This window comes from Salminus brasiliensis, chromosome 14 (assembly GCF_030463535.1).
Source record: "Salminus brasiliensis chromosome 14, fSalBra1.hap2, whole genome shotgun sequence".
NCBI lineage: Eukaryota > Metazoa > Chordata > Actinopteri > Characiformes > Bryconidae > Salminus > Salminus brasiliensis.
In genome coordinates, this window is record NC_132891.1 from 13,530,448 (window position 1) to 13,558,164 (window position 27,717).

At 39.7% G+C, this 27,717-nt stretch overlaps 1 protein-coding gene across 2 annotated transcripts; it reads right to left on the reverse strand.

Annotated features, from left to right (window-relative positions):
• Window positions 1-378: 378 nt before the first annotated feature.
• pdzrn3a (PDZ domain containing RING finger 3a) lies at window positions 379-27,717 on the reverse strand. Of its 2 annotated transcripts, XM_072697193.1 has the most exons (10): window positions 27,037-27,717; window positions 23,022-23,108; window positions 21,743-21,850; window positions 8,324-8,589; window positions 6,765-6,855; window positions 6,397-6,495; window positions 5,867-5,929; window positions 5,668-5,769; window positions 4,915-5,028; window positions 379-2,436 (listed from the first exon to the last, which is right to left on the reverse strand). In XM_072697193.1, the coding sequence occupies exons 1-10, from the start codon at window positions 27,643-27,645 to the stop codon at window positions 934-936; spliced, it is 3,042 nt and encodes a 1,013-aa protein (XP_072553294.1). In that variant the 5' UTR covers window positions 27,646-27,717; the 3' UTR covers window positions 379-933. The 2 variants fall into 2 exon arrangements, with proteins under 2 accessions (XP_072553294.1, XP_072553295.1); XM_072697194.1 differs by lacking the exon at window positions 21,743-21,850.

The window sequence follows — 27,717 nt, forward strand, 5'->3', positions numbered from 1 at the left end:
TTCATATCTTCTTTTATAACTTCAAGACCCCACAGATTGCTATAGGTGTGCACCAGAAACCACAGTGCCACAATGGGTTGTTCTTGGGTCACATATTTTCGCTTGCAATGGCAATAATGTGGTTGATATGGATAAAACGTCACTACTGTTGACACAGTAGTGAAGATTCTTCAGAGATCACACTACAAATGTCATGAGTTCACATTCCTCAAAAGGTTTAAGTAATCAGATTACAATGTGTCTCCAGTGTGTGCTGTTAACACTTGTATGTAGTGCTGTCCACTATGATCAGATCACCCAGGACACATGTTGATTCTAGATATGAACAGGGCCTTAGAGGCTGTCTGAACCTTGAATCAACTTGTGTTGTCACATAAGTGAATCATGTACAGATTTTATTTGACCACATGAAAGTTCAGGTATAACTACTCCCAGGAAACATAGTGATTGGATTCCAATCTGATTCTTGAAATCCCATCTCAGAAGTGATCAGAGATCACATTCCACATTTAACATGGGTGTAAAAGGAATGCGCTGCACATGAAAGAATGACAGAATGACATACTCAAAGGGAACCTGGTGCAATATTGCCCACCATTCTTGACTTCTCTATAAGTTGTGGTGCTGCAGAATCTGAATCAGAAACTGTCTTTACTTCCGTTGCAATCATGATCAGGTGATCATTAATTCTAGAAAACTAAAAGTCCATGATGTAGATGAAGCTGCCATTAAAGTCACCTTGCTTTTCTAATTTGTTCACCTTTCGACCAACAAGTGAGGTGAATGTCTTGATCCAAATCTTATCTATAACATCTGGGGTAGGTCAGGATGCTCCAAGCGCACGATAAAATAGTTTTGATAAGAGTCTCTGCAAAGACCAGGACTGCATTAACAATGAACAAAACATACACTGTGCAGCTGCAGTACATACCCTTACACTGTGGTTACGGAGAGTAGAGGGTTATACAGTTGTGTTCCATCTGGTGACTTTGCACCATGTGTCAAAAGCTCCTGAATGGTCATCCAGCTGTCTAAGATCTTCTTGTTCCTCTTCTTCATCATCTTTCTGTGGCTCAGCTGAACGATATTATCTGCCCGTCCTTCCTGCTCGTTTGTATAGGTCATGCGGCTCTGCTTCATGAACTCCCTGCGCTGGCGCTGCTCCCTGGCGCGTACAGCGTGTTGCTTGCGTTCCTCCTTGCTCCAATAGCGTCCCATCTTCAGCTCACTTACAGCATCGTCGTCCGTGGTCATCCCACGGCGTTCCTCTCGGATGCGGAGTGCCCGCTCCCTCAGCAGCTGCTCCTTGGCAGGCCGCTTGGTGATGTAACGCGTTCCGTCACTTCGGATTTTCACTTTCCACTCCATTTTTGGCTTGGAGTCAATGGACGAGGTCTGGGGGTTCCGGCACAGGCTGACCAAACTCAGCTCGCTCTGGCCGTACTCCACAGCTGACTTCTGCTGCACCAGCTGCATGTAGCTCTGGTAGTGCTGGGCATGCGCTGGGATGTGGGCAAAGTGTTTGGATGGCGACAGAGAAGAAGCTAGAATTTTCTTTTCTGAGTGACCGTTCCCTTGCTCCTTTCCATTCCCCTGCTTGGTTGCCTCAAGCTTTGTGAAAGTGGATGGATTCTTCATGGGACTGGTCTCCTGTATACGGGACAGCATGGACGATTCTATGACAGGTGTCTGTCTGTATGTGATGGCACCTCTGACACCCGCCTGTGTTCCTTTGCATAGTGCAACGTCTGAGGTAAGCTCAAGAGTAAGAGACGAACTGCAGCAGCTCTCCCCAGTGTTGTAGGCACTGGAGCTGTCTTTGTCCATTTGCTCAAAAATATCAGTGGTGATGCTGTACAGTTTCTGGCCTTCATTTGAGCTGATTTTATTAGTACCGCTCTGTTGTTCCTTAGAATCTCTGCTTGGTTGCTCTCTTTGGATCTCCTGCTGCAACCTGTGTGACCGTATGATGCTTAAGCACTCCAGCTCAATTTTCTTCAGTTCTTCATTGAGCATCTCAATCTCTTGCTCATCACAATCCAAGCTAATTCTTTTCCCAAATGTCCTGGCACTTTCTCCGAACATCATGTAGGGACTGGTTTCATTCACCAAGCACTTCAGGTCAAGCATCTCCCGGAAGTGTTCACACTCCACTTCAGGTATGCTTGAGAACTCTCCACCATCAGCAGAGAGGAAGGACTCCCTGCTTAAGTGCACGTGTCCGCTGCCCAGAATGTCTCGACTGTAGCTAAGCCTCTTGCCGCTACTGGGAAGAGTGTCAGAGGTGGAGGTATGGTCATATCCCAGGTTCTCCTGCTCTGAGCTCTCATCGTTGCGGGTGCTCTCATCTGTACGACCCACTCCGCTGTCCTTCTCATGAGAGTTGGAGAGAACAGTGGCCGTATCTGTAGTACCCTCATCTTCCTCATGTTCTCTCTGGATCGGAAAGAGAAATATATGGCAGTAAATTCCAATCTGACAGTAAAATCAACACAGATGTATTATTTTAGCAGTATTCTTGTTTCACTGAGGGATGCAAAACCCTGATTAAGGAATTGTATCTGCATTGGCTTAAAAAGCATCTGACTGATTGTACTTAAACTGTATTGAAGAGCAAAATGCAAAGGTGACACTGGCATATTTTCTGCATTGTTTTAAACACTCTACAAATACATGTCTCAATAACATCTACATTTTACAAATGTTATGTGTCAATGTGAAAACAGTGTCAGTCAAATGTTTGGACACACTGGTTGAATGTGTGCTGATCATCAAAGATCCAAATGCTAGGGTGACCATATTTTCTAAAAAGGACACTGGGGACACACAGGTATTGCTAAATGAGTAAATGTTTATGTATTAATGTACTTTAACATTCTGTAGTTGCCTGGTTTGAGAGGTATTTCCACCCTCACACATACAGTGTGTGCAGAATTATTAGGCAAGTTGTATTTGAGAGGATTCTTTTTATTATTGAACAACTGTGTTCTCAATCAACCCAAAAGACTCATAAATATCAAAGCTTAATATTTTTGGAAGTTGGAGTGTTTTTTTTTTGATTTGGCTATCTTAGGAGAATATCTGTTTGTGCAGGTAACTATTACTGTGCAGAATTATTAGGCAACTTAATAAACAAATATATACCCATCTCACTTGTTTTTCACCAGGTAAACAAATAACACAATTTAGAAATAAACATTTCTGACATTCAAAAACAAAAACAAAGTGACCAATAAAGCCACCTTTCTTTACGATGACACTCAAAAGCCTTCCATCCATAGATTCTGTCAGTTGCTTGATCTGTTTACGATCAACATTGCGTGCAGCAGACACCACAGCCTCCCAGACACTGTTCAGAGAGGTGTACTGTTTTCCCTCCCTGTAGATCGATTTATGAGGGACCACAGGTTCTCTATGGGGTTCAGATCAGGGGAACAAGGGGGCCATGTCATCATTTTTTCTTCTTTTTACCCTTACTGGCCAGCCACGCTGTGGAGTATTTGGATGCATGTGATGGAGCATTGTCCTGCATGAAAATCATGGTTTTCTTGAACGATACCGACTTCTTTCTGTACCACTGCTTGAAGAAGGTGTCTTCCAGAAACTGGAAGAAGGTCGGGGAGTTGAGCTTCACTCCATCCCCAACCTGAAAAGGTCCCACAAGTTCATTTTTGATTATACCAGCCCATACCAGTACCCCACCTCCACCTTGCTGGCGTCTGAGTCAGAGTGGAGCTTTCTGCCCTTTACTGATCCAGCCTCGGGCCCATCCATCTGGCCCATCAAGAGTCACTCGCATCAGTCCATGAAACCTTAGAAAAATCAGTCTTAAGATATTTCTTGGCCCAGTCTGGACATTTTATCTTATGTTTCTTGTTCAAAGGTGGTCGTTTTTCAGCCTTCCTTACCTTGGCCATGTCCCTGAGTATCACACACCTTGTGCTTTTTGATACTCCAGTAACGTTGCAGCTCTGAAATATGGCAAAACTGGTGGCAAATGGCATCTTGGCAGCTTCACGCTTGATTTTCCTCAATTCATGGGCAGTTATTTTGCGCCTTTTTTTTTCCAACACGTTTCTTGCGACCCTGTTGGCTATTTGCCATGAAACGCTTGATTGTTCAGTGATCACGCTTCAAAAGTTTGGCAATTTCAAGACTGCTGCATCCCTCTGCAAGACATCTCACAATTTTTGACTTTTCAGAGTCCGTCAAATCTCTTTTCTGACCCATTTTGCCAAAGGAAAGGAAGTTGCCTAATAATTAAGCACACCTTATATAGGGTGTTGATGTCATTAGACCACACCCCTTCTCATTACAGAGATGCACATCACCTGATTTACTTGATTGGTAGTTGGCTTTCAAGCCTATAGAGCTTGGAGTAGGACAACATGTATAAAAAGGATGATGTGATCAAAATACTCATTTGCCTAATAATTCTGCACGCAGTGTACACACGGCTAAGGCCACAACATCCTAACTTTGGTGGATACCCATGTACCCAGTGTCCTCTTAAAAAGATTGTTACCTAGAATTTGGGTCAAATGTTTTTAAGATGATGATCAGCACACATTCATCCAGGTGTATACAACCTTTTGACTGGTACTGTGTGTTTATTAAAATCAATATCAATATATCCAAAAATGGCCAAACAGGTCAAGAACAAGTTTGTTTCAGCAAGGAAATTGTGCATGTGTTTTTCCGTACTAACTTGTGTCAAATTTATAGTAAAAGTCTTGCCCAGAAGCTACATTTCACATGGCTTTTTTGCATGACATCCTCTCTGCCTCAGAGACAGATTAGTCTGGAAAGTGACGTCAGTAAAAATAGAACAGAAGCTTAGTTCCTATGCTAGTAGCCACAAGTATTATGTTGCTATTTAAAGCATGCTGGCAGATACCTGTAGTTTTGGCATACCTGGTGAAGCATGCTGGCAGTAAAGTGCATAGCTTGGCAGTGCTGCTGGCCCAGTATACCCATATGTAAGTCTTCAAAGAAGCTATGTTCATCTTCCTCCAACCACTCATCATCCTAAACATACACAAAGGAATGTAATATCATTAAGCTGTTAATCAGTAAAAGTTGGTAATGATGCTTTGGACTCTGTTTACAAACCCTTTTACATCTTGTCATTTCATGTACTGGACTGTATCCTGATTTGATATTAACCACATGTATTTACACCTAATAGTACAAAGTGTCAGTTTACTGGAGGCTGATCAAAGGTGGAAATTGTTTAACTGCATCTTAAGCACATTTACACTTGTACTTTCACAGGGATAGTTCCTGATGTAATCATGATAACCTAGGTGCATAAAGCAGGGTATAAACAGGATCTCAGTGTAGTTAAAGGGCCCTTTTTATAAAAAACAAAATTGATCTCACTCGATACTGTATGTGAACACTGTTGATGTATGTAAACACTGTCCACTTTCCAGTAAATCGCAGTCCATACATACTGTGGACTAAAACAACTCAAACTTCTAAAATTATAAAGTGTTTCAGCCCAGACTACAGGATGGCATTTACAAGGCAGTTTAAATTATGAATGTTATTGGTACATAAACCCACACAAATATTATAGACAGATGTCCAGGAAAGAATAAAATTCAAGAAAAATTAAGGATATGAGCCAGCCAAATGTAAAAATGAGTGTGCAGTAATACATACCTGAATTTCAGGCCGAGCCAAGAGGAGACGCACATTTTTGCAGTTTCCCTTTGACAGCACAGCCACTGCCTCCTCATGGTTCTGTATGTCCACACCATTAATCTTCAAATCAAATACAATGTGCAAAATGTGTTCTGTTACTGTCACACATGTTCCATAATAACCAATAAACATTCAGGAAACAGGAAAGAAATTATACCTGAATAATTTGGTCACCTTCTTTCACCCTGCCATCCTGTGCTGCAATGCTCTCTGGATCAATCTAAGAGAATAACAGCATCTCAACAGGTGGGCAGGTAGGTGATTAACCCTATCAAACCGTCTTGCTGGTAATGCATTCAGTGACATGGCGTTCCTCTTTAATTAATTCAATGGAACTCAGAATACAGTTTGAATCGACTGGATTATTACTGATAGGTTTGATCAGCGTGACAATAAAAGAACCAATTAAAGTGTGAAGTAAATTCCTATTCATGCACTTTCTCACTAAACACTTCAAACCCTTTGAACTCTATATGCAGGCACACACTTAATTAATAACACAGCTTGCATCACTTTCATAGGTCCTAAAATGGAACCCAGTGGCACTCTACAAAAAAGGTGGCAAAAATGTACTAAATATAATGCTAAGAAGTAGCTTTTCCATTGCAATTGCCTTAAAGCAGTAAAATGTTGATTGTTACAGTACTTTTTGATTAACATATGTAAAATCCCATTTTTAATTCTCACCTCGCTCACATAAATACCAGTCTCTTCCTCATCATCAGTCTTGTAGCATAATGTCAGACCAAGCTTGTCCTGAGTGCTCCTTCTCTGTAAATCCACCTCCTGAAAGATAAGGCAGTTGCTTATGAAGGCAATGAAGTCATGTTCTCTAACAATTTGTTAATGGTTTAAACCATATGGCTATTAATCAGATCATAGATATTTCACTGAACCATTTTCTCATTTGCTTGAGTGAAAAGACTAAGATTAAGTGACATTGATTGAGATTTATATTAAATTTGACTCAAAAATGCATGCATGCATGCAAGTTTCCTATGTTCTCTTAATAGTGGACTGTTGAATGTGTTTATGTGCACATGTACAAAAAATACCTCATACTCTAGTTCTCCTCTCCCAGAGTCTTTCGGCATGCCCTCAAAGAAGCCAGTGGGATATAATGAACCATAGCTTACTACTTCACTCCTGAAATCAGAAATACGGATATATTCAGAACTGTGCGAAGCCAATGCTCTACAGTATTTCACTGCTCTAAAATGGATTTTTTTAATGAATACGCATTACTAGAATTCTCAGTCGCTTTGCTATAATGCTGCATTGTTATACATAAAGGACCAAAAAAAAGACACAGGTAAAAAAGAGACTGGTATCCCCCGCAGTTAGGGTGTTGTGGCCGTGGCCATGGTGATGTGTATGTGTGAGGGTGGAAATACCTCTCAAACCATGCAATGAAGGTTGTACATTAATACAGCATTGTAATTAATAATTTAGTGCACTTCAGCATATCAAACAAATCAAATGAAAATATATAAGAATAATGCAAACTATTGTGCAGACTTTCACATTCAAACAAGGTGAAAAAACAACCTTGGATTCCTCAGTTTTAGCAAGCATGTGTTAAACAATTAATCCAGTTAGGCAACAGGTTTGCTAAAGCTTTGGCCCTATATATGGTACAATATCAGCCTCAATTTAGTTGCAACTGTTGTAACTTCAAACAAGCCCAGTCAAATAAGAATACTGACAAAGAATCAAAGTATGACAGAAAACAAGCTTTGCATGTTTTTCTAAAAATATCTGCATCAAATGACGTACGTCCCTGACCTACTTTAAACTGATCATCTGATTAGTTCAAAATATCAAACTCATGCATACTAATTTGTCCTAGTTGCAGAGGAGCACAATGTCTCACCCCATGCTGTCTTATGCCAAGGAATTTCATGAATATTTAAAATCACACCTAATGAAACTGAAAAGCTATACAGTAAAAGCACAAAATAAGTCTGTACTATAAGAACACAGAGAAAAGTCATTAAGTAATTGGACAGTGACACAGTTTTTGTTGTTTGGGTGCTCTGATAAAGGCATGTGCTATCTACTAATTCCTTTGTCTTTGGCTCTTATTATACAGTCTTCCACTTCGAGAACCAAAAGTAATTGGTAATTTGTAGCTTGCTTGTTTCTTGGTCAGTTATGTACCATGGCTAGTCTGTGCACAGTAGTGCAGACGGCAGGGCTGTAGCTTAAAACTGCTGACCTAGCAGATCCATCCTGTCCCGTCTGTATCAGTATTGGAACAGCTTGATGAGTGCATTAGATCTGCCTTTTTAATACTATAAAAAAGTATAAGTAGAAACAGAAAGTGATATTTATTTGAAAAAAATACATAAACATGATTTTATGTTTATGTTAGTCTTTACCAAATACCAAATAAAACATGAGTGTGTTATCTTCTTTTCTCTCAAAAGTATCCAACTTCCAAGTCTTTCAAAATCCATATCAGTCAATCATTTCTTTGGCCATTTTTGTCCAAAGTATTTCATTCTACAATTATGGCAGACTGACTGTCTGACTGATTGAGTCTCTTCTTTCCTGTGGACACAATCAGTATAGTGTCACAAATGATTTCCTGAGAAATGAGTAGATGTCTTACTCGGTAGGCAGGTACTTGTGCTTGTCCATCATTGTCAGGCCTAAAGGTGTAGTAGAAGAGGCTAAGTTCGTCATCACCTCTACGTGTTCCAGTGTTATATCTGTCTGGGTAGTGGTGTCCACCCCTCTGGTGCCTGAGAGCAGAGTGCCAGAGGTCTTAGTAGGGGCAACCCTGCGTAGGACCTCAATCTCAATGGGGTCTCTGGCAATGAGGAAGGCCTCCACTGCGTCATCATGCGTAGCAAAGGAGATGTCCTTGTTATTTACCTGCTCATGGGGTAAGGAATTAGAGACACAGAGAGAGAGAGAGAGATTCATAAAACAGCAGTCTTATGTCAGAAAGACAATGATGAAGAATCACTTTCAAATAAAAAGATAAATCTAATTTTAATGGTACAATCAACATGTCATTTAACAGAACCTACGCCACTCTTAATCAAGCAAGTACATGAATTTGTGCTTCACTTGGCATCCATCAGGCATGTAAAAGCCTTTGAATTCAACACTGAGAAATGGAATCCTGCCAGTGGAGACTAATGAGAGAAGATTTTACTTATCAATTTACTGTGAAATTCAAAACCCAAACCAAATGTCCTCAGGGACTCACTAACTCAATCAGCTCCCTGTGTTGGCAGCTTCATGCCCGCAATTGCAGACAGAAACTCAGCAAGTTCCCAATCTGTGATCAAGGAGAGCTGACAGCCTTCTTCGGATTCACTCACAATTGCTTCTCCTACTGTGCTACGGCTTTTAGTACATAATGTTAGTATCATTTTAACATAGTCCATTTTAACATACAGCCAATTTTAACCAATCCATTGTTATATTACTCAGCTACTTCGTGGTTGGTGTGGCACAACAGATAACACCATTACCTGTCAGCGAGCTACCATACCGTGTGGGAGACTGGGGTTCGATTCCAGGTTTGGGTGACTATCCTGCGCTACACCAATAAGAGTCCTTGGGCAAGACTCCTAACACTACATTGGCCCACCTCTGTAATACGAGTAACCTTGTAAGTCGCTCTGGATAAGAGCGTCAGCTAAATGCCGTGAATGTAAATGTACTTGCCCTATATTTTATATTATGTTGAGAAGAAGTTGGCAAAAGTGAATGCTGGCAAAATGTGAAAGCCCTTAGAAGACAAACAAGGGGTCAAACTGAGGTTAGATTCCAGTGAAAGCCAATTATACAAGGATTGCTAGCAAATTAGCATCTACTGTAACGAGCTAAACCACAAAAACAAACAAAACACACACCAAGTATTTTGTGTGGGTCACAAACATTATCTTCTCTTCCACAGTAATGTGTGACCCTATCATGACCCTGTCAAATGTATACAGCCTCTCAGGCACATTCCTTTCTCACACTGGTTGACGTGATATCTGAAAAATGCAGTCTAAAGTGTAATTATAACAGGAGTCAAAACAAGTAAAGAGTGCTTTACATACATAACTGGAGTACAAAACAACAACATAGTGGCACATATCACATATTCTTTTATGTTCCTCTAAGCTTTGAATGGTGTAAAGACAGTAGCCCATGATGGCAAAACATCTGCGCATATTAGAGCAACTGCATTTGCTTGGCACAAAGAGGCAGAGACTGACAGCAAGCTCAGGATCATTGATGATTCTATCTGCAGGCACTAAAATGCAAGCATGAATACTGATCTGCGTGTGTGTGTGTGTGTGTGTGTGTTTGTGTGAATTCAGGCATGTGAGTGCATGCAAATGAAAAAAAAAAAATCATTACACATTACTCTCAGAAAGCAAACTTTCCTTCTGTTGTCATTCTCCATTCTCTGCCCCATCAAGTTATATTAACTAAATCAAAATCTTCCTCCTGTTTCATGAGCCCCCAAAGAACAGGAAAGACTCACATTAGAAAGTTTTCCAAGGCTAATATACAAGCATACATACACACAAACTGAGGGCACTATTGTTTGTTATTCCACTAGCAGTACTGGACTGTGATCATACACTGCCTGTCAGTCAGCTGCATCTGCTGGCCACTTCTGCAGCATCTTCAGTGATGGAATCTGGCAAGTCAGGACAATTACAGGCTGTTTCTTGAGGTCTCTGGACAGGATCTGTCTTATGATGCTCTTTGAACTCTTCTAATGCATTCACTTCATGCCAGGCTGAATATAACAGCAGTGGCCACTGAGTGTCAATGTTGCATGTACTGTCAGCCATGAAGTCCGTGGCTATGGCTCACATGCACTATATGCCCAAATGTTTGTGGACACCCCTTCTAATTAATGCACTCAGTAACTTTAAATGCACCCTTTGCTGGCACAGATGTGCAAATGCACACACGTAAAGCTCCCCTAGTCCCTGTAGAGACAACAGAATAGTACTTTCTGGAGCACATAAACATGAACCTATTGACACCATGCCTAATGCCAAGAATGGGCTACAGGTGTAGAAAGCCCCCCAGCACCAGAGTTGTGCTTAGTGGAACTGTGTTCTTTGGATTGATTGATTGTGCCCATCCAATACTTTTGGAATGCGTTGGGGAGTTGGGGATAAGGTAGGTTGGTGATCATCCAACATCCTAACCTCACTGTTGCTGAATACAATCAAATTCTTACAGCACTGTTTAAATAAAAGCAGGATAAACTATTTTTTTAAACCCTTGATTTCAGAGGAAACTGTGTTATAGTGCTTCCCTCATTATATGATTATTAATTAAATCAATGAATAGAAATGTGATCAGTTCATCATTGGAAGTACACTGCATGCTGCTATGGATCCACCAATGCTGACAGAAGCACGTCTCATGTGGAAAAGGTGACAATATCTCAAATTCACTGAACAATTTAAGCCTAAAATTAATTCCATTTTCAAGTGCTGATATTTGCTAGTGCTTTTCAGCTTCTGACAGCCATACTGTGAATCCTTTGCTCCAGGGACTTATCTCAACAGTGTGCTTAATGTCTTGCCTTGTTTGCTTCAGTGCTCTATTAACCTAATGAGGATCTCTACTTGTGAGTCATATATCACTGGGCAAACTCCTAGAGGCATTGCTACAGTTTGCTGCAACGTTTGCACGCAATGATAAGAGTCGGGCCAGTTTAAACAAACATTCTTGTCAAATGCACAAGGCATTTGTGGTGCTCAAGCTGGGGGGGGGGTAAGTTTCTTGAACTAAACTGTACTGTCATGAACTTTACCATGCTCCATTTGACATTTAATGAGAAAACAAAATGTTAAAGGAGCTACAATCAAGATCAATTACAATTACTGACGTTCATTACCAGTAAAATACTGAATCTGTTTTCTAGAGGGATCATTGTCAGAACTGGGCATTTCAAAATGAAAGGTTGTAGAAAAATACAATTAAACTGAATGCAATCAAGTCTACTTCAGTTGCTACAAAAATCTTACATAGGTGTTGTGTAAATGAATGCACCCCTTCTTTACTCTTCCATCTAGAACATTAAATCTGTTTATGTAAACTGAGTATTCTCTCTTGCAGCTTCCTTCTAATCGAATGCATTATACTGACTGAATACATAATTGCAAACACCCACACATCATCACCACCAACTCCCAAGCGATGATTGGATCTATCAATTAATTGGTGGGTCAAGAGCAATTTTGAAATTGCCACATGAAATGATCACCCTTCAGCTACTGGTTCACTATACAGCCATGGTACTTAAAACATTCTTTAAAAAACATTTAATAAAAATGTCTGGAATTGATTTTTTTTTGGTTCAAGAGCTATCATAACAAGCTACTGAGGATTCTGCATTATTGCCCACAATCATATTTACAAATATGACGAGTATTGAACCAGTGACACGGCTTCACTAAAGCTACGTGACACCTACACTTTTATGCACTATTTTGTTCAACCCTATTCAAAAGACACAGTGTTGATTTTCTAAGTGAAAATAAGTGAATCAGTGTCTCCAGGCAGGCTTCCGACCCACCACAATGCTTTAAAATGTGTAGAAACATGTTTTCTGTGAACTTATTTACACAGAAAATCACAAAGACTTGCAATCTGACAAGTCTGCTGCATAACACTGTATATAAGCCTTTTATGATAGCTGACATAAGCCTTAATAACATTACATGGCTTATTTTAACAAGTATTTGATGTCAGAAAGGCTGCTTTTGTTAGTTTCGATGTCATTTCAGCAAATATTTTGACAACCAATGATTTTTAAATAGGTAATGCATTTACTCTATTTTATTTGTCAGGAACAGCTCATGTAGGTTTCATGTTTACTTAATTGACTTCACTTAATTGTTACCTGTAAGTCAATTCTATTGACTTACATTAATAGTTCTATTCTGCAGTATAGTATATGTTTTCCTGCAGGGGCGCTAAACATATACTACTAACAATACTTATAAATATACTTCCATCTTCCCTGGCGCCTCCTCTCTGGGAAAAACACAACAATTATCATAATAACATGGCAGCACTGTTATGTGTATGGGATGTTCATTTGGGTTTTCCACGTGCCAGTGCTGTAAACAGTTTTACTATCAGTACACGTAAAGGCATGCCACAACAGAGAAGGGTTGTTGTGTACAGCGGGGACAACTTGTACAAAACATCCACATAAACCCATTGCAGGTTCTAGACCTGTATTTTCTGTGTTTGAGTTTATTAGGCTTTGATGCATGATTGTGGAATGCAACGAAGAATGAGTGTACTGGGATAAAAAAACAAAACAAAAAAAAAAACAGCCTAGGCTTCTTTGCTACAACCCTGCAACATTTGAGAATGAGATCAATGATCCAATCTCATGGCCTGTAGTGTTATTGTGGTTGGCTTATGTGAATCAATTCAATCCTTATCGCCTAGTTTAGGTGTAATTAACTTTTGACTACAGTGAGCAAAAGATTATACCTGGATAAAAGCAATCAGGAAAATATAAGCAACAAATCATGGGGTCCAAGCAGAAATTAGCCCAACGAGGCCAAATATGTTGGTATGGGACAATTCCTGAGACAGAAGACATGGGTAGTTTGTGTATATGCAGCGTGTGTTTTCCAACCTTATAATTAGTGAATGTATGTGGCAGTCTGTACTACTGTGCACTGGAAATGCTATATGTCATATGGGTAGGAAATATGGTTTTGTTAGGATTCAGTGCTTGGACCCTGGAGTTATTTATTTACAAAATATATAGTATATTTAGTATATTTATATAGTATATTTATGAAATATCTATTACCTAATATATGTTTAGCAAAAAACATGTCAGTAAGCTGTTTGCAACTGTAATGTTTTAGGAGCATCTTGTACAAAGAGGAGCTCATGATTAATATATGAAATGACATCATTCTAAACTGTATGGTTATATCAAGCAGATCAAGCAATGCCTTGTGCAGCTCAGCTGAACACAAGTTGGTCATTCTTTTCCAATGAACGCAGCTCTTGCACCAGCCTGTTTTGCTCAGATTCTAACCTTAAGCACTGCATAAGCAACAAAGCAACAGAGGTGGCAAATCAGCATTCGAGGGCAATCAGACACAGATACTGATCGCCATCTGGAAAAAGTCTCTTTAAATTGAGCGGCTACTCTCATCAGCTACCAGCTAGAAAGCCTGAACTTTAATGCAGATACCCATCAGCAGTAAACAGGGAATGAAGCCAACGACAAGTGTGACATCAGACTCTTTGTTGACTGTCCAGTAAAAACCAGTTAATGTCTTCGATGACGTGAGTATGTTTATCTGTGTACCTCTTGCTGCATCATTTTTTCCCCTCTCGAACACAAATGCAAAACTAATCCACATTAGTAGGCTGTCCTGTCTTTAAGAAAAGGAAAGAAACGGATCAAACAGATTAAAGCACTTCAGTACTTAAACATTTATTATAATCACTGTGATTCGAGAGACAAAACAAAATTAAAGCAAGAGCTCATACTAAATGCTTGCTGGTGAAACTTCAGCAGGGTTTGGTTGTAACACAAAAGAAGTACCGGAAAACAGAAATGAAGTATCTGTATTTAGTCCATATTACATTTAGAAAAGGGCAGGATGTATTATTGATTCACTTCGCAGAGGTTAGAACATGATCAGTTAATTATCTCAGTGTTACTGAGTTATACTAAAGCCTGAGTAGACTAATAGATCACTGTGCTGATCAGTTAATTATCTCAGTGTTACTACACAGTGTTTTCTTGCATTGGTCCAGACTCTCAGCTCCGGATTTCACACAATGTTGAAGTGCATCCACAATGAGAAATCATCCAGAAGAATTAACGGAAGACTGTGCTTCAAACAACAAACATATTGCTTATGTCCAACACCGCCACGTTAGACATAGTATTGACTCTGAAGAGTCACATTGATGCTGTCTTTAGTTCTACTATAAGTGCTGCGCAGATGAAATGGCTATTGATTAAGGAGCCCTGTCTCTATATTTGTTAAGCACTGGAAAGGAGCACTGGAGAAGTCTTGTATCCAGTTCTGTTTCAGCTAGGTAGTTTAAAGGGTTAAGCAGCAAAAAAACAAAAAAAAAACAACCAAAAAAAAACAAAAAAAAACGTTATCTATGGGCAGATTGTTGTTTCAGAGCAGTATTTCCCAAATCTGGTCCTAAAGGAGTTCAGCTGAGCCCTCTGTTGTAACACACCTAATTCAAGTCACCAGCTAATTAGTCCCAGTGGTCAAACTGAGTGTGTCAGAGCAGCAGAAGTATGCAGAACTGCAGCTAAGAAACTAGCTTAAAGTAAAAGTAATACAATTCACATTGTTCTGATTCTTTAAACTTTTGCCAAACTACGGTAATTGGCAGAATAAGTATGCATGTATCCAAAGCACTTGTTATTGTAATAATACATTGCAATAATTACATGCTGTATTGGATGTTGTAAACTGCCACTTTAAAAAATCCAGCCAAGGCCACTTCCTGTCATATCTAACAACACAAACCTAAAATCATTGTAATACTTAGCTTGATGTGGCTTACTGCTTTATTGTAAATCTGTTCGACAGCTGAATCAGAGTGAACCTGGTAACTGAAATCACGAATGGTGCTGTGCCTTCACTGTTCAATCAGGCAAATCTTTGCAGCAAAGTCCCTAATTTAGTCTTTCCACAGAAACCAATCTAACATTCACATCATTTTAGGGTGAAGTTCAATAAAGGCTAGTAGTGTGCTTTCATCTTTTCATATGGGATGAAGAGAACAAAAGAATCAGGGACAAAAGCGGCGCAAAGCGCTCTGGCCCTCATCTCCACAAGAGCATGTCTCATGCCAAAAACAGCAATGCCAGACTGCACACTGGGATCTGATTTCACAGGCCAAGTATGGAAGGGAAATGCTGCATCTAGCAGACAGTACGCTGAGTCTGCAGAGGGCTCTCTCTCTCCAGATGAAGTGATGCATAGATGCATAATGCTCTAAATTAATATTGTCCTGCTTGTGCCCTAATGTGTGGAGACACCAGAGCACTAAATTGATTAAGATTTGAAGACTAAACAGAATCAAAGTGCATGGGCTGAGATACCTATGCACAACCGTGTACACATCCCTATTACAGTCTATAAGTACATAGAAAGCGGCACATCTTTGCTTTTTTGGGTCTGTATTCTGGCACTGGGTCTAAAATAAAACAATATGTTTTATTTTAGTAATACGTATTGTTTTATTTTTTAAAGTGACAATATTTAAAACACACTGCACTAATGTTTTAGAGGCCTTTCCCTTCCAAGTAAGTAAAATGCAGGTTGTAAGTACAGTGAAATGTATTCATAAAATCCATTAATAATATGTGCTTCAATATCTCCTATGCAGATATATAAACTTTCAAATTAAATATTTTGCACCTTAGCCAAAACAATTTATTGTCTGTTTAATTATTTTTTAACTTACACTTACACTTCCCTTACACTTACACAGAATTGTATTTTCTTTTATTGCAAGATGCTTCACAGCAAGCCCTCCACATGTCAGTTTTCCTCCACAATTCACATCAGTTACATAACACTAAGTATTCCTGCAACACTTAATACAGCAGCTGTAACAGGCTCTGACAACCAGATTGGATTACACTGAACAATAAAACTAAATACAACATTTATAGAGCATCACGAGAAAGAGGTTAGAGGGGTGTTTTTTTTCCAAGAAAACATGATGCTTTAAGCAGAATAATATATTTTTCAGACTATCACAGGGCTTTCTATACTGCAACAGTACTAGCTGTACCATCTGTATAAGTGAGCAAGAAGGCCGCAACCCTTCTGCCCATGGATTTATTTTAGGTAAAGTCTAAAATAAGCGTCACATGTTTTATTAATACTTAATTACTACTGGGTCTTTATATTTATGTTCATCAAATAGTTGTTTGCAAATGATTGGACACCCACGGCCAAATTACATATGTTGTAAATATTTGAATTGGAATAAAGTCAATACATTGTTTACAGCAAACCATTTTTATGAATGGAAGTGCATAACTACTTTATATATTTTTCTACACTAACTCATTGGGACTGGCTACACAGGTTAAGAATTGTCATTAGTTAGCCAGGTCAAGAATTGTCTGAATAAATGATCTCAATAAATAGCATAACAACTGACCTTTCAGTGGGCTCCTCTGAGTAGCTCGGTGAAGATCTGAAAATGGGTCTGGAAGACCATAAAACCCTCTCAGATAGAACTGCTTGTATGCTGACCAAAAGTGCAAAACAAAACCCCCACATCCCAAAAGGGATCTGTAGAAATGTTTAGCTGATACAGAAGTACACTGTTTGCGTGTGCAGCACTGCATACAAAAAGATGACTTGAATGGAAGAGTCATCAGAATATACCTACAGCCTCATCACCAAAGTCAATGTCTAAAATATGCAAACAATATAAATAAATCAGAATCCAGTTCTGTTGACAGGTGAAGCAAATCTTTTGGGGATGAATAAATTGTGATTTAAGGTTGCTGTTCCTACTTTTTGCTTTACAAAGTGTCCAAAATGTTGGCGTAGTGTATCCAAACCTTTGCATATAACTTTTTAATCGGAAGAGTGAGTAGCTTTCTAATGTTATCTAAGCTGTCTCATAGTTCTATTAGATCAACATGAAGCAAAGATAAAAATATCATACACATTTTGGGCTGTGAGAATGCAAAGCTTATACACAATGATGAAAAGCCCTGTCATCTCTTCAGAATAATTCTGCACTGGTTTGGATGGATTAGCTGGCTAAGCAACACTGCATCATTAGACAATCTCTGGTGTAAAGTGCTTTTTAAGTGGATTTAAAAGGGCAGACTTTACAACACTCTCGTTTATGTGATTTCTCTAACAGTTTCATTGTATAGATGGGTAGGGAGCCTGGGCTTATCTCAGCAAACACAAGAAAAGTGCTGCATGCTCAAATAATCCACTTTAAATTGTAGGCTGTTTTGTTGTTGTGATGTGTGCTAAGCACAGCTGAGCTGAGTTTCTGTTGGAACATTGCGCTGGAAGTCTGTATTCAGCCTTGATAAGTGTGCCAGCTGCAAAACCCACACAGCAGCAGTATCTGCACCCATAAGTTAATAAATTCAATTTACTGACTTAATAAGCATGTTATAAATGTGAATTAACATTCTTGCATATAGATGATAGACTAGGATTGTAAGATAAGAGGGAGCTCAGGCTGAACATTCTTATATATGTTTTAATTTAAGCCTCCCCTTCATGACATGACATTGCTCTGTGTTTTAATAGTGCTTAATGCAATTGACTGTTGGCTTTTAAATTTTTTTTCTTCTCCCGGCTCCAGGATGTTAAACTTCATGCTTAGCTTCCATTCTCTACTTATGACCAGAAAGAAAGAAAGTCTAAAGTAAGAGAGGCTGACAGGGGGTAAGTCAAAGTCCAAAACCAATAATGCCATTAGATAATATTCTGTCTGGATCATCCCTTGGGCTGACTAAGGCTACATTTACATGACAAACCTCATTGTTTAATTGGAGCTTTTTGTTTAGGCCCAATCTTTTTGACTTGATGTTTTACATTTGTGTGGGTAAGTGATCAGTATCTGTCTAACGTGTGCATTTTGGTATTTTCAAAACTGTCATGTAAATGATCCACATGCATCAGAAACATTAAACCAGGGACAAATTGCAAACGCCTCTTGCCTTCCTTGCTCCTTATGTGACTCATGACACTATGGCTGGTAGACTAATAGGAAGGGAGTATGGAAAATGTAGGGATACATGGATACAGGATAATTCTGTAATGCTCACATACGGTACCTCATAACTGAATTTAGATCATGATAATATAATTTATTATGATAACTCTTACAAAGTCAATAATTTAATGCCTTGTTAATGTATCATTGGGTCTTCTTTGAATAAGAAAAATCAGCACACTCTAAAGCTTGCCCCTCAAAGTGTCTCCATCTGGTCTAACAAACCAAAATCTAAAATGCTTAGGTTTTATGTTGACATGTTTTAAATGTCACATTCACCACTCAGGGGAATAGAAAAATGCATGAAGTGATCTACTGGAAATACACTATGTGTATTCTACCTCTGTGGAACTAAACAGGATAAGACATATTGAAACCTAATGTTCCTAATAGCTAAGGTGAATCAATGCTCTTATAGCGCATTAACTGTGTTATCTGAAAGGTGTTTTGAGTATAGCAGGTATATTTTACCTTAACTGCACCAGCTGTACTTAACAAGAGACTCAAGAGGCCAGAATAAACAAATAGCAGATCCTAACACAAGACACAGAGCGCTATAGGCAAAACCATTCATTTTAAAATAACAGCTGAAGTTGTGTTATATAATTTGCATTATGCAACGTTGAAATCATGCAAACAGGCACATAGTCCTGAGGATCCACTGCACAAAGTCTGTGAAACTTCCAGTCCATTTCAAGCCCAATGGCCTGACAGTGGCCCCAATTCTCCCACCTCTAATCTTTTCATTATCCTTTCTGATGTTCCCTCTGTTTCTTTTAATCTGCCCTCCTCACTGAACACTGTGATTATTCTGAGCTGCAGTTTGAGACTTTAAGCCCAAAAAGACAGGGGAGGAAGAAATGGAACAGTGTCACTGGCTTAACTTGCACAAATACAGATCACACAGATCAAAGGAGCCATCAAAACACGTTGTGGGACATGAAAGGATGGAGTGCAAGAAAAAGATCTGGGCTGACCTTTGGATAGTGTGTCTAGGTCATAAGTGAGAATCAGACAAAAAGCTGACAGGGGCATATTATACTGCTCGCATGCCTATTAACCCTCACCAAGTTTCTTAACCCCAGAAATATGAAGATCAGAGAAAAACTCAAGGCTATTGCCGCAATGACTGTCCTTGGGGACTACTGGGTGAACATTCTGTAAGGATATGCTTCAAAGATCCTTTAAAATGTGGTTCTCTGAGGAAACGCTGAGTGTGGGGCACCTGAGATTCAAACACAAGGCCTGTTTTAGGTCCTGCCCCTGTAGCCTGAACAATGCAGGCCACTTGAGTAAGTGTAACTAAGCCAGCGTGTAGACAAGTACAAAGAGGAAGATGTACTCCTAGGAGCATGTCTTTAGGTTGATCATTCATACATTAAATCCAGTCTACCTGACAGAATCTGGCTCTCTTTAACCAATCTAAAGTATCAAAGGCTGTTTCAAAGTTCAGACTGGCTCAGGTCAGTTTTTTAACAGCTTTGTTAATACTGAGATCAACTAGAACGGCTCTTTATAGGTTTCAGCAGATCCAGAGCGCACCAAGAAGAAACACCAGACTAGTGGTCACCAATCCTCATCCTGGAGATTTACTAGCACCAGAGTTTAGGTCCAACCTGCATCTGCAGTCCTCTAAACTGACACTAACACTAATGTAAAATGTACAAAGATTAAAGATTAGAAATCATACATAGAATGGCTTATTTTTACAGTTGTCCAAGAATTTTTCTTTGTTTAGCTTTACTATAAACAAATGGCATTTCATATACAAAAGGAACATCTCATTTGCCCCATTTTATAATCACAAAGTCATGATTGCAGATAATTCCTTTTTCATCCATACATCCATGTGTGACAGCACAGCCAAAATACAAAACATCTGCAAATTTAGCTCTCTAAAACCCCCCCACTTGAACATACAAAGGCAAGCAATCATTCAGAACACTGAAAGTGAAAATATCAGTTATGGCATGTCAAATCTGACCCTTGCAGTTGGTGGTCTTAACCTTCAAGCTGGTAAAATGCTCATAATGAAAACATCACAGTAGGAATGCTTTTCATAACCTTGCCTGCGGGAGGAAAACGCTGATGTTGTAAGTAAGTTGGTGTATATCAGTTCAACACTAGAATAATATATTCTACTGGTTTACTTTTCTCAAAACTACAGATCTACAGTTCCTGAAAGCAGTACTGTATAGTTTGACCTGCTTTTATGAGATATAATAGCATAGAAACAGAGGAAAATTGTTAATGATACCAGTGAATTACCAGTGAATAATAGTGACTAGTGATCCTTTTTAGGCTCTTACCTTTTATGTTTTATACCTATGTTTATTAACATTCAATGAATCTTACATTTACTCAAATATTTTACTCATTCAATTATTATTAATTAATTTGCCTAATATCTGGAACTAATGCTCCTTTCACCATATATGCATGCACTGTTAGCAATTCATAACCTAACAACACTGCACATACATACCACCATGACAAACCTGCAGTGACTTTCCTGGTAAAAAGGTGTGGATCAGATTTTTTTCTCTAATGTATGTTTGTTTGTTCACCCCTGCAGGTTGTCAATTTTTTATTTAAATATATTCAAAAGGCAAACATCACAACTAAACTATATTTATATAGAATTACTTTTTTTTTTCAATGACTTTAAGGCATGAAGGGGACCTACACAATATTATGCAGATGTTATGGCTGTTTGGTGCAGATTGAGAAGAGATATATTCTCCAGTTTATTGAGCTTTCACTGACATCCTGTTTCAAAAGCAAGGATATCACTGCTATTTTGTTATACTGTTTGCACCATATGTTTACTCAAAGGTGAATATTATCTTTACGTAAAGTCATAACACCCTCACAATTCTGGAAATCATATAAAAAAACAAACATATTTCCATTATTTTCAACATTTGTTTTCATCTGTTATCACTGGACTTGTTTTCCCTAGTCATGCTGTAGTCCTTATCTTTTAGTCAAGTGAAAACTTCCTGCCTTTTGTTATGTTGTTTCCTTTTGATATTTATCTCTTTGGGGTTCTATCTGTGTTGCTGCTGTTTTGGAGATTGCAGCTGTGTATACAGGCTTGAGTTCATCCTTACACAAGAATAAAAAGTCTTGTACTTAATGTGAAAATGTGTCATCTGTTGTTTTCTCACTCCCAGAGATAGCAGCCTTTCAACTGGACCATTTTCTTATAAGAGCAGCTTCTCTCGCACTCAAGGGTGTGATTTAAATTCTGATAACTGTCCCATACCTTTATGATCCTATCATGTATCTGCAGGCCTCCTCTGTCTGCTGGTCCACATTCCACTATCTTGGACACATAAATCCCGTCACTCAAATCTCCACTGGCTTCCAATCCCTTCAAAAAGTCATAAAGCATAGCAAAAAAACAATTATTCTAATTTGCATATGAACAATAATTCCTTCCACTATGAATTGAAACCTAATACAAATGGCTAAAGAGGAAGGAATTTACTGGATTTATACTTCAAATTAACATTATATGGACTTCAGACTGCCACTTTGTATGACTGTTCACTAGACACCCAGTCCTGTAATGCTGCTCCAGCAGATCTGAGATGAGAGGAATACATTTCTTGGGCCTGAGCCTGCAGTCTCCGCCAGGGAACTGATTTTACTCCAATGAGCGAGACAGGGCCAAACGAGGGCTTTACACCGCCAAGCCCACAGCTTGCTATCCAAACACATCAAACCCTTTTTGCTTGTACCTCAGTCTATGAGAGGGATTAATAGGTTCTGTGCTTGTGTTTCACATCGTTTACCAAAGAGAGAAGCATGGAAATCACAGTGTGAGGACTGTAATTATCTTGTTTAAGCCTGGCTGTTTTACCAGTTGTATTTTCGCCTCTTATACCACAAGGCTGTTTAGATAGACAGGCCCTGCAGTATGAACGCTTTCAGTGTCTAAAATATCAAAGAGTGCGTGAGGTAAAAACACCACTGGTAACCAACCCAGGCTTAAACAGAATCATTTGTGTCTCATTTTACATAAAATGTTGTCTTTCTGAACCATGTTATTGGTCATTAATAATAGGCGTTTGATGTGGAATTCTTGTGGTATGCTTTGAGCCTACTAAGCATCCAAGGTATTCAAGGCATCTGAACACAATTAAATTTCTTCTGGTTGTCTTCAAAGCATCATGAAGAGCTTGACAGAAAACGAATTCTCCTTGAAGTGTGTTTAGCTGACCTTTGTTGCATGAGCTGTACTTTAAAAAGATATGATGGCCAGCCTAATGTATCTTTGGTACATACATACATACTTGCTTTTACATGTCAGTGTTTGTGGTGGAATACAGTAACAAGAGATTCAGACAGTAATTATACAATATCCCAATGAAAAAAAGGAAATATGCAAGACCATCTGCAGCCCCCTACTGTAGATGTGTTCTTTCACTGTACTCATGCATAACACCGCTCTGAGTCTACTTTGTGGCAGAAGGCAGAAGTATGTGATTATGTCTAATGTAGTTCACATGTTTTGCATAAATTTGCGAATGCAGGCCTACCCCACATGATCTTCCACCAATAATATTGAAGCCGAGTGATCCAGAGGCTCTGTGTAGAGTGACTGTCAGTCTCCGTGTTTCTTCTCTCTGGAAAGGATTTGAGAGAAAGACAAAACTGAATCTTCCTAGCACTTTGGTAACTTCCTAGCTTAACTAATGTCATTTAAAAAATGTAGCCTAGAAAGCTTTTTGAGTGAGCACAACATGTCATCTAGTCAAAAAACAGCAATTTTGCCTCTGTCACTTCAATTGATTTGAAATAAAGCACTTTAGATGTGATTAAAATGTAGACTCACAGTCTTAATTCAAGGGGCTTCCTGAAATTTAGAATTTGTGGACATCACCAAATGCTGAGTGTCCTCCTTTAGGATTGTTTGCTAGACTTTTACTGCAGCTGCCTTTAGTTGCAGCTTGTTTCTGTGCCTTTTTTATTTTTCTCTTGTCAGCTGGGTTGAGGTCAAGTGACCTCAATGACCCTGTCATTTAAGAAAAATCAATTTCTTTGCCTTAAAAGCACTTGGGTTGCTTTTGTGGTATGTTTTGGGTAATTATTGTTATTTAAAAAAGATGGAAAACAGTCTGATCTCCTTTTCTATACATACATATAGACCATTCAGTGCTATTGGCTCCCATAACTTGAAATTATTGGAATCGAATAGCCTTGCACTCTACCTCATGGAATTTAAAACATCTATAGAAGTTGCCTTTATATTACTATGCAACGTGACATGGAGGGGGCAGATAAGGACGGCACATTGTTTGAGTAATTGCCTTTGTCAAATCTTAGCCATGTTCATCTATTAGTACACCTGTGCAGCTGCTATGTGTGTGAAGCATGACAGAGGGTGACATTATCATTGTGATATATTAATTTAGTTTCGTTTGCTGACAAGGTTCATTATGCACTTGACTGACTATGGACTGACTGTGTTACGAGAAGAGGGGCAAGTAAGGATAGAATGTGGTTAGTAGTGGGGAAGGACTCAGCTCACAACAATTGCATGTGAAGCAAGACCGGAGGAATGGCATTATCAATTGTGATACGCTCACTCTCTCTGGTCTGTTGGCAAGGTTCATTAGACGCTTGGCTTGAAAAACATGCATCATGGCATATTCTGTTACAGTGAATTCCATAAGTCTCATCTCTACCACAGATCTGAGCGCTGTCTGATTGACATCTAAATGGCAACACAGACTTCACCCGACCTGCTCTCCCTTAACCCTGTCAGCGGCTGGATCTGATCGGCGGTGATGAACAGGATTTGACAGGGTGGAAAACAGACTTTTCACCCCAGTGAGGATATCAGACCTACGAAGCATCTTGAACCGAAGACGTTACGCATCACAAATTCACAGCAATGGCATGCATGTGGAAACAGCTGCAGGGAGAAGTTTGTCACGTTGAGTAAGGAAAGTGTCATGGGTTCTTGATTAGCGTAGCACGCGTGACTCAACTAGGGGAGGCACTGACACAAGAGGTGATTCTTTTTTTACTTGGAGCCGTGCCCCCTATAGTCTGGATAAGACAGCTGCTTTCATCTTCATTAGACCTGTAGCTCTGCTGCTTGATGGTTCTATAGATGTGCTATCTGTCCCTCACAGAAGCTTCCTTTCACAACAAAGCCAAATAAGAAACTTCAAGCAAATTTCAAACTAATGGGAGGTGTTCCAGTTTTTGTAGACTGTGCTCTATTCTTGACCTATTCCTCCAGCTTGTGAGCGCTTGGCATTTCAGTAGAAAGGAACTTAAAGTGACAAGCGACTCTGGCATTAGCAAAATGCGTAGCCTCCAAGCACCCTCCTTCTCATCTCATTTTGTAGACAAGGAAAATCTGGGTTTGTGCTCTTTCTCCTTCCTGATCTGGGGGAAGTTAATAATAAAATATGGCTATATACATAATAATATTGATAATGCTAAAACAAATGTGATCCCCACATACATTTGAGGTAAAGAAAAAGGTAGCCTCTATTTAAAGCTCCTTAGCAGAGACTATGGTATCTGGTATATCAACAGTTTGCAGAGTCGTGCAATCTAAAAGCACACACAATTAAATCATTGTTACTTCAGTAAGGTACTGACTTAAGGTCTTAAAGTAGCAACCAAAAAAAAATGTACCAGGTCTATTAGTTCTATTAGTACATCTATCAGTGGAGGAACTGAAGTCACTGTCGTTCTCTTTTTAAGATCCTTTTAATCTAAATTAAAATGCTAAAGCTGAAAATGTGAGAGATGTGATAGTCCAGGTACTGAACCAATGCAACAAAGTAAATATAAACACACAAAAAAATGATTTATGGGAATGTAATGTGAATTAATTATATATAAAAAGGCAAAAAGACAAAAGAATACAAATATTCTTTAAAAGTAGATTAAATATAATGAAACTACTACCCTTACTATCCATACATACACCTGAAGTAAATGAGCTACTTACAGTGATATCTAATGGCCCTTCACTGGCTTGGTGTGTGTGTGTGTGTGTGTGTGTGTGTGTGTGTGTTTGTGTGTGTGTTGTATGTGTAAATATTTGCCCTCACTATCACTATAATGAGACAGTAGTCTGCTTTAACTCCACCACCCAGTAAAGGTTTAGAAGAACTCAGCTAATATTAAACATTAAAATTAAATTAAACAGCAATTAAAACTTTTATGATGAATTTGCTTAAAATGTTGTGTCAGGAAATCCCAACTCCCATCATCTCGATGGTTCAATCCCCAGTGATGCCACAGTCATCCATGGTTGGGAGTCCCAGAGAGCATAATTGGCCTCGCTCTCTGGGTATCTTGCTATCTCCCAGCACAGTGCAAGCCAGTGCGGGCGTCTGTTAGCTGACATAACAGAACTGGCAGATACAGTTCTGCTCCAAGTGTGTTCAGCTGTCCAATTATGTTGCGTTAGATGAACTTTGAAAAGATGTATATAACTGCCTGGCTTCATGTAACTTGGAGGAAGCATGTCCCCGCCTTCACCTGGACAGTACTGGTAGCATTATGTGACGTCCTAAAAATGATGTGGGATGTGTTCCAATGAACTGGACTGGGCTGAAAGCCTTTTAGCACACAGATGAGTCCTGAATGGCCCAGCTAGCATTACGATGATGAGAGTAGGTCCCGATTGTGTTCATGTATTACTCAACTGTGTTTATATAGCTATACATCCATCTGAACAAAGCAGAATACAGTCACATGCTGGCAACTTCTAAAAACAAGGAAATACCTTCTTAACTTTCACTGGAAGTCAATGTAGAGATTTTATTTCAAGTCATTTTAGATTTAGATTTGGTCACCATGAAATTCAACAGCAACTGTCAGATTTGGGCCAAAAAGCAAAACCGGCTAAGAAGGAGATGGAGAAGGTTAGCTAGCTAACCTAGCTACACAGAACCTAAAACAACAAGCTCAGGCGGATAGCTAAGTGAAGTAAAGAAAGACAGAAAACATGAAGAGTATATTAATAAAGTAATATGTAAATAGCTAGCTAGCTAGATTATCCCAGGATTTGGAGGTTTACCTAATAGCTACATGGCTACGATGATCCAACACTTAGCTAGCTAGCTAGCTGTAAACAACTTAGGATAGTGCTAGCTACATACTCAGCTAGCTAGTGCTATATGCATCTTTTAGAGGTAGCTAGCTAGCTAGTGCTAGCTAATAGCTAGCTAGCTAGCTAGCTATATTATATATTATATTAATAGCTAGCTATATAGCTTACCTCAATGTTTGACGTTTTTCACACAATAAAAATAGGGTTTGTAGCTACATGACAGCGACGATATGAACACACAGTGAAGTGGTGAAGCAGAGTTTACTGAACTGTTAAACCTGGTCGCCACAGAAAACCGTTAAAACCGTTAAACTTAACCCGGAGTTTAGACTACAGCCTACCCGCCGGCTCTAACCCGTCTAAAAGCGCCACACTTCTCAGACCTGTGAGAAACTCTTCTTCTAAACACAGCACTAACTAACTAACTAACTAACTAACTAACTAGTGCTAACATAACTAGTCGTGCTCACTGTGCTCAGAGGGCTCCATCTGCTGTGGAGCGACTCCATCCTCTTCCTGTGCTCCTCAAACTCCTGCCGGTTCCTCAGCGCCGTCAAGTGAAGCTCGCGGTGGAGCTGCGCGAGCTGCAGCCGCTTCTCGCGGGCGCTCGAGCCCTCCGCGCGCCTCCTCGCATCTCTCTCTCCTCGCACCTCCGCGCCGCCGCTCCTCCGCGCTGCCTCCGAAACTCCCATGAGGTTGACCGTTAAGCCGCGCGCCTCCGCGTCTTTCAAACCGGACTGCATCCCGCGACGGACCGGAGAGAAGCCGCACACCGCCGCGTGTTCCGGGAGCTGCCGGAGCTTCAGCACTCTGCTACAACCGAGCGGGCGGTTGTGGCACCTGACGGCCAATTTGAGGACGAGGTTTTTCAGCGCGAGAACGCGGTTCAGCTCGTCGGCGGATATCTGTCGGCACTTAGCGGGGCAGCTGCTCCACTTGGCGACCCACGGGATCACGCAGCCGGCGCAAAACACATGTCCGCACGGAGTGGTCAGGGGCTCCTCTAGAACTTTACCGCACAGCTTGCAGAGAAACTCCGGGTCCACGGGGCTCTCGAAGTGGTCCAGTTCAAACCCCATTTCCCTCAACACAACTAAAGCCGAGAGTCGTGAGAGACCTGCTGCTCCTCGACGGGCGCTTCCAGCTCATTT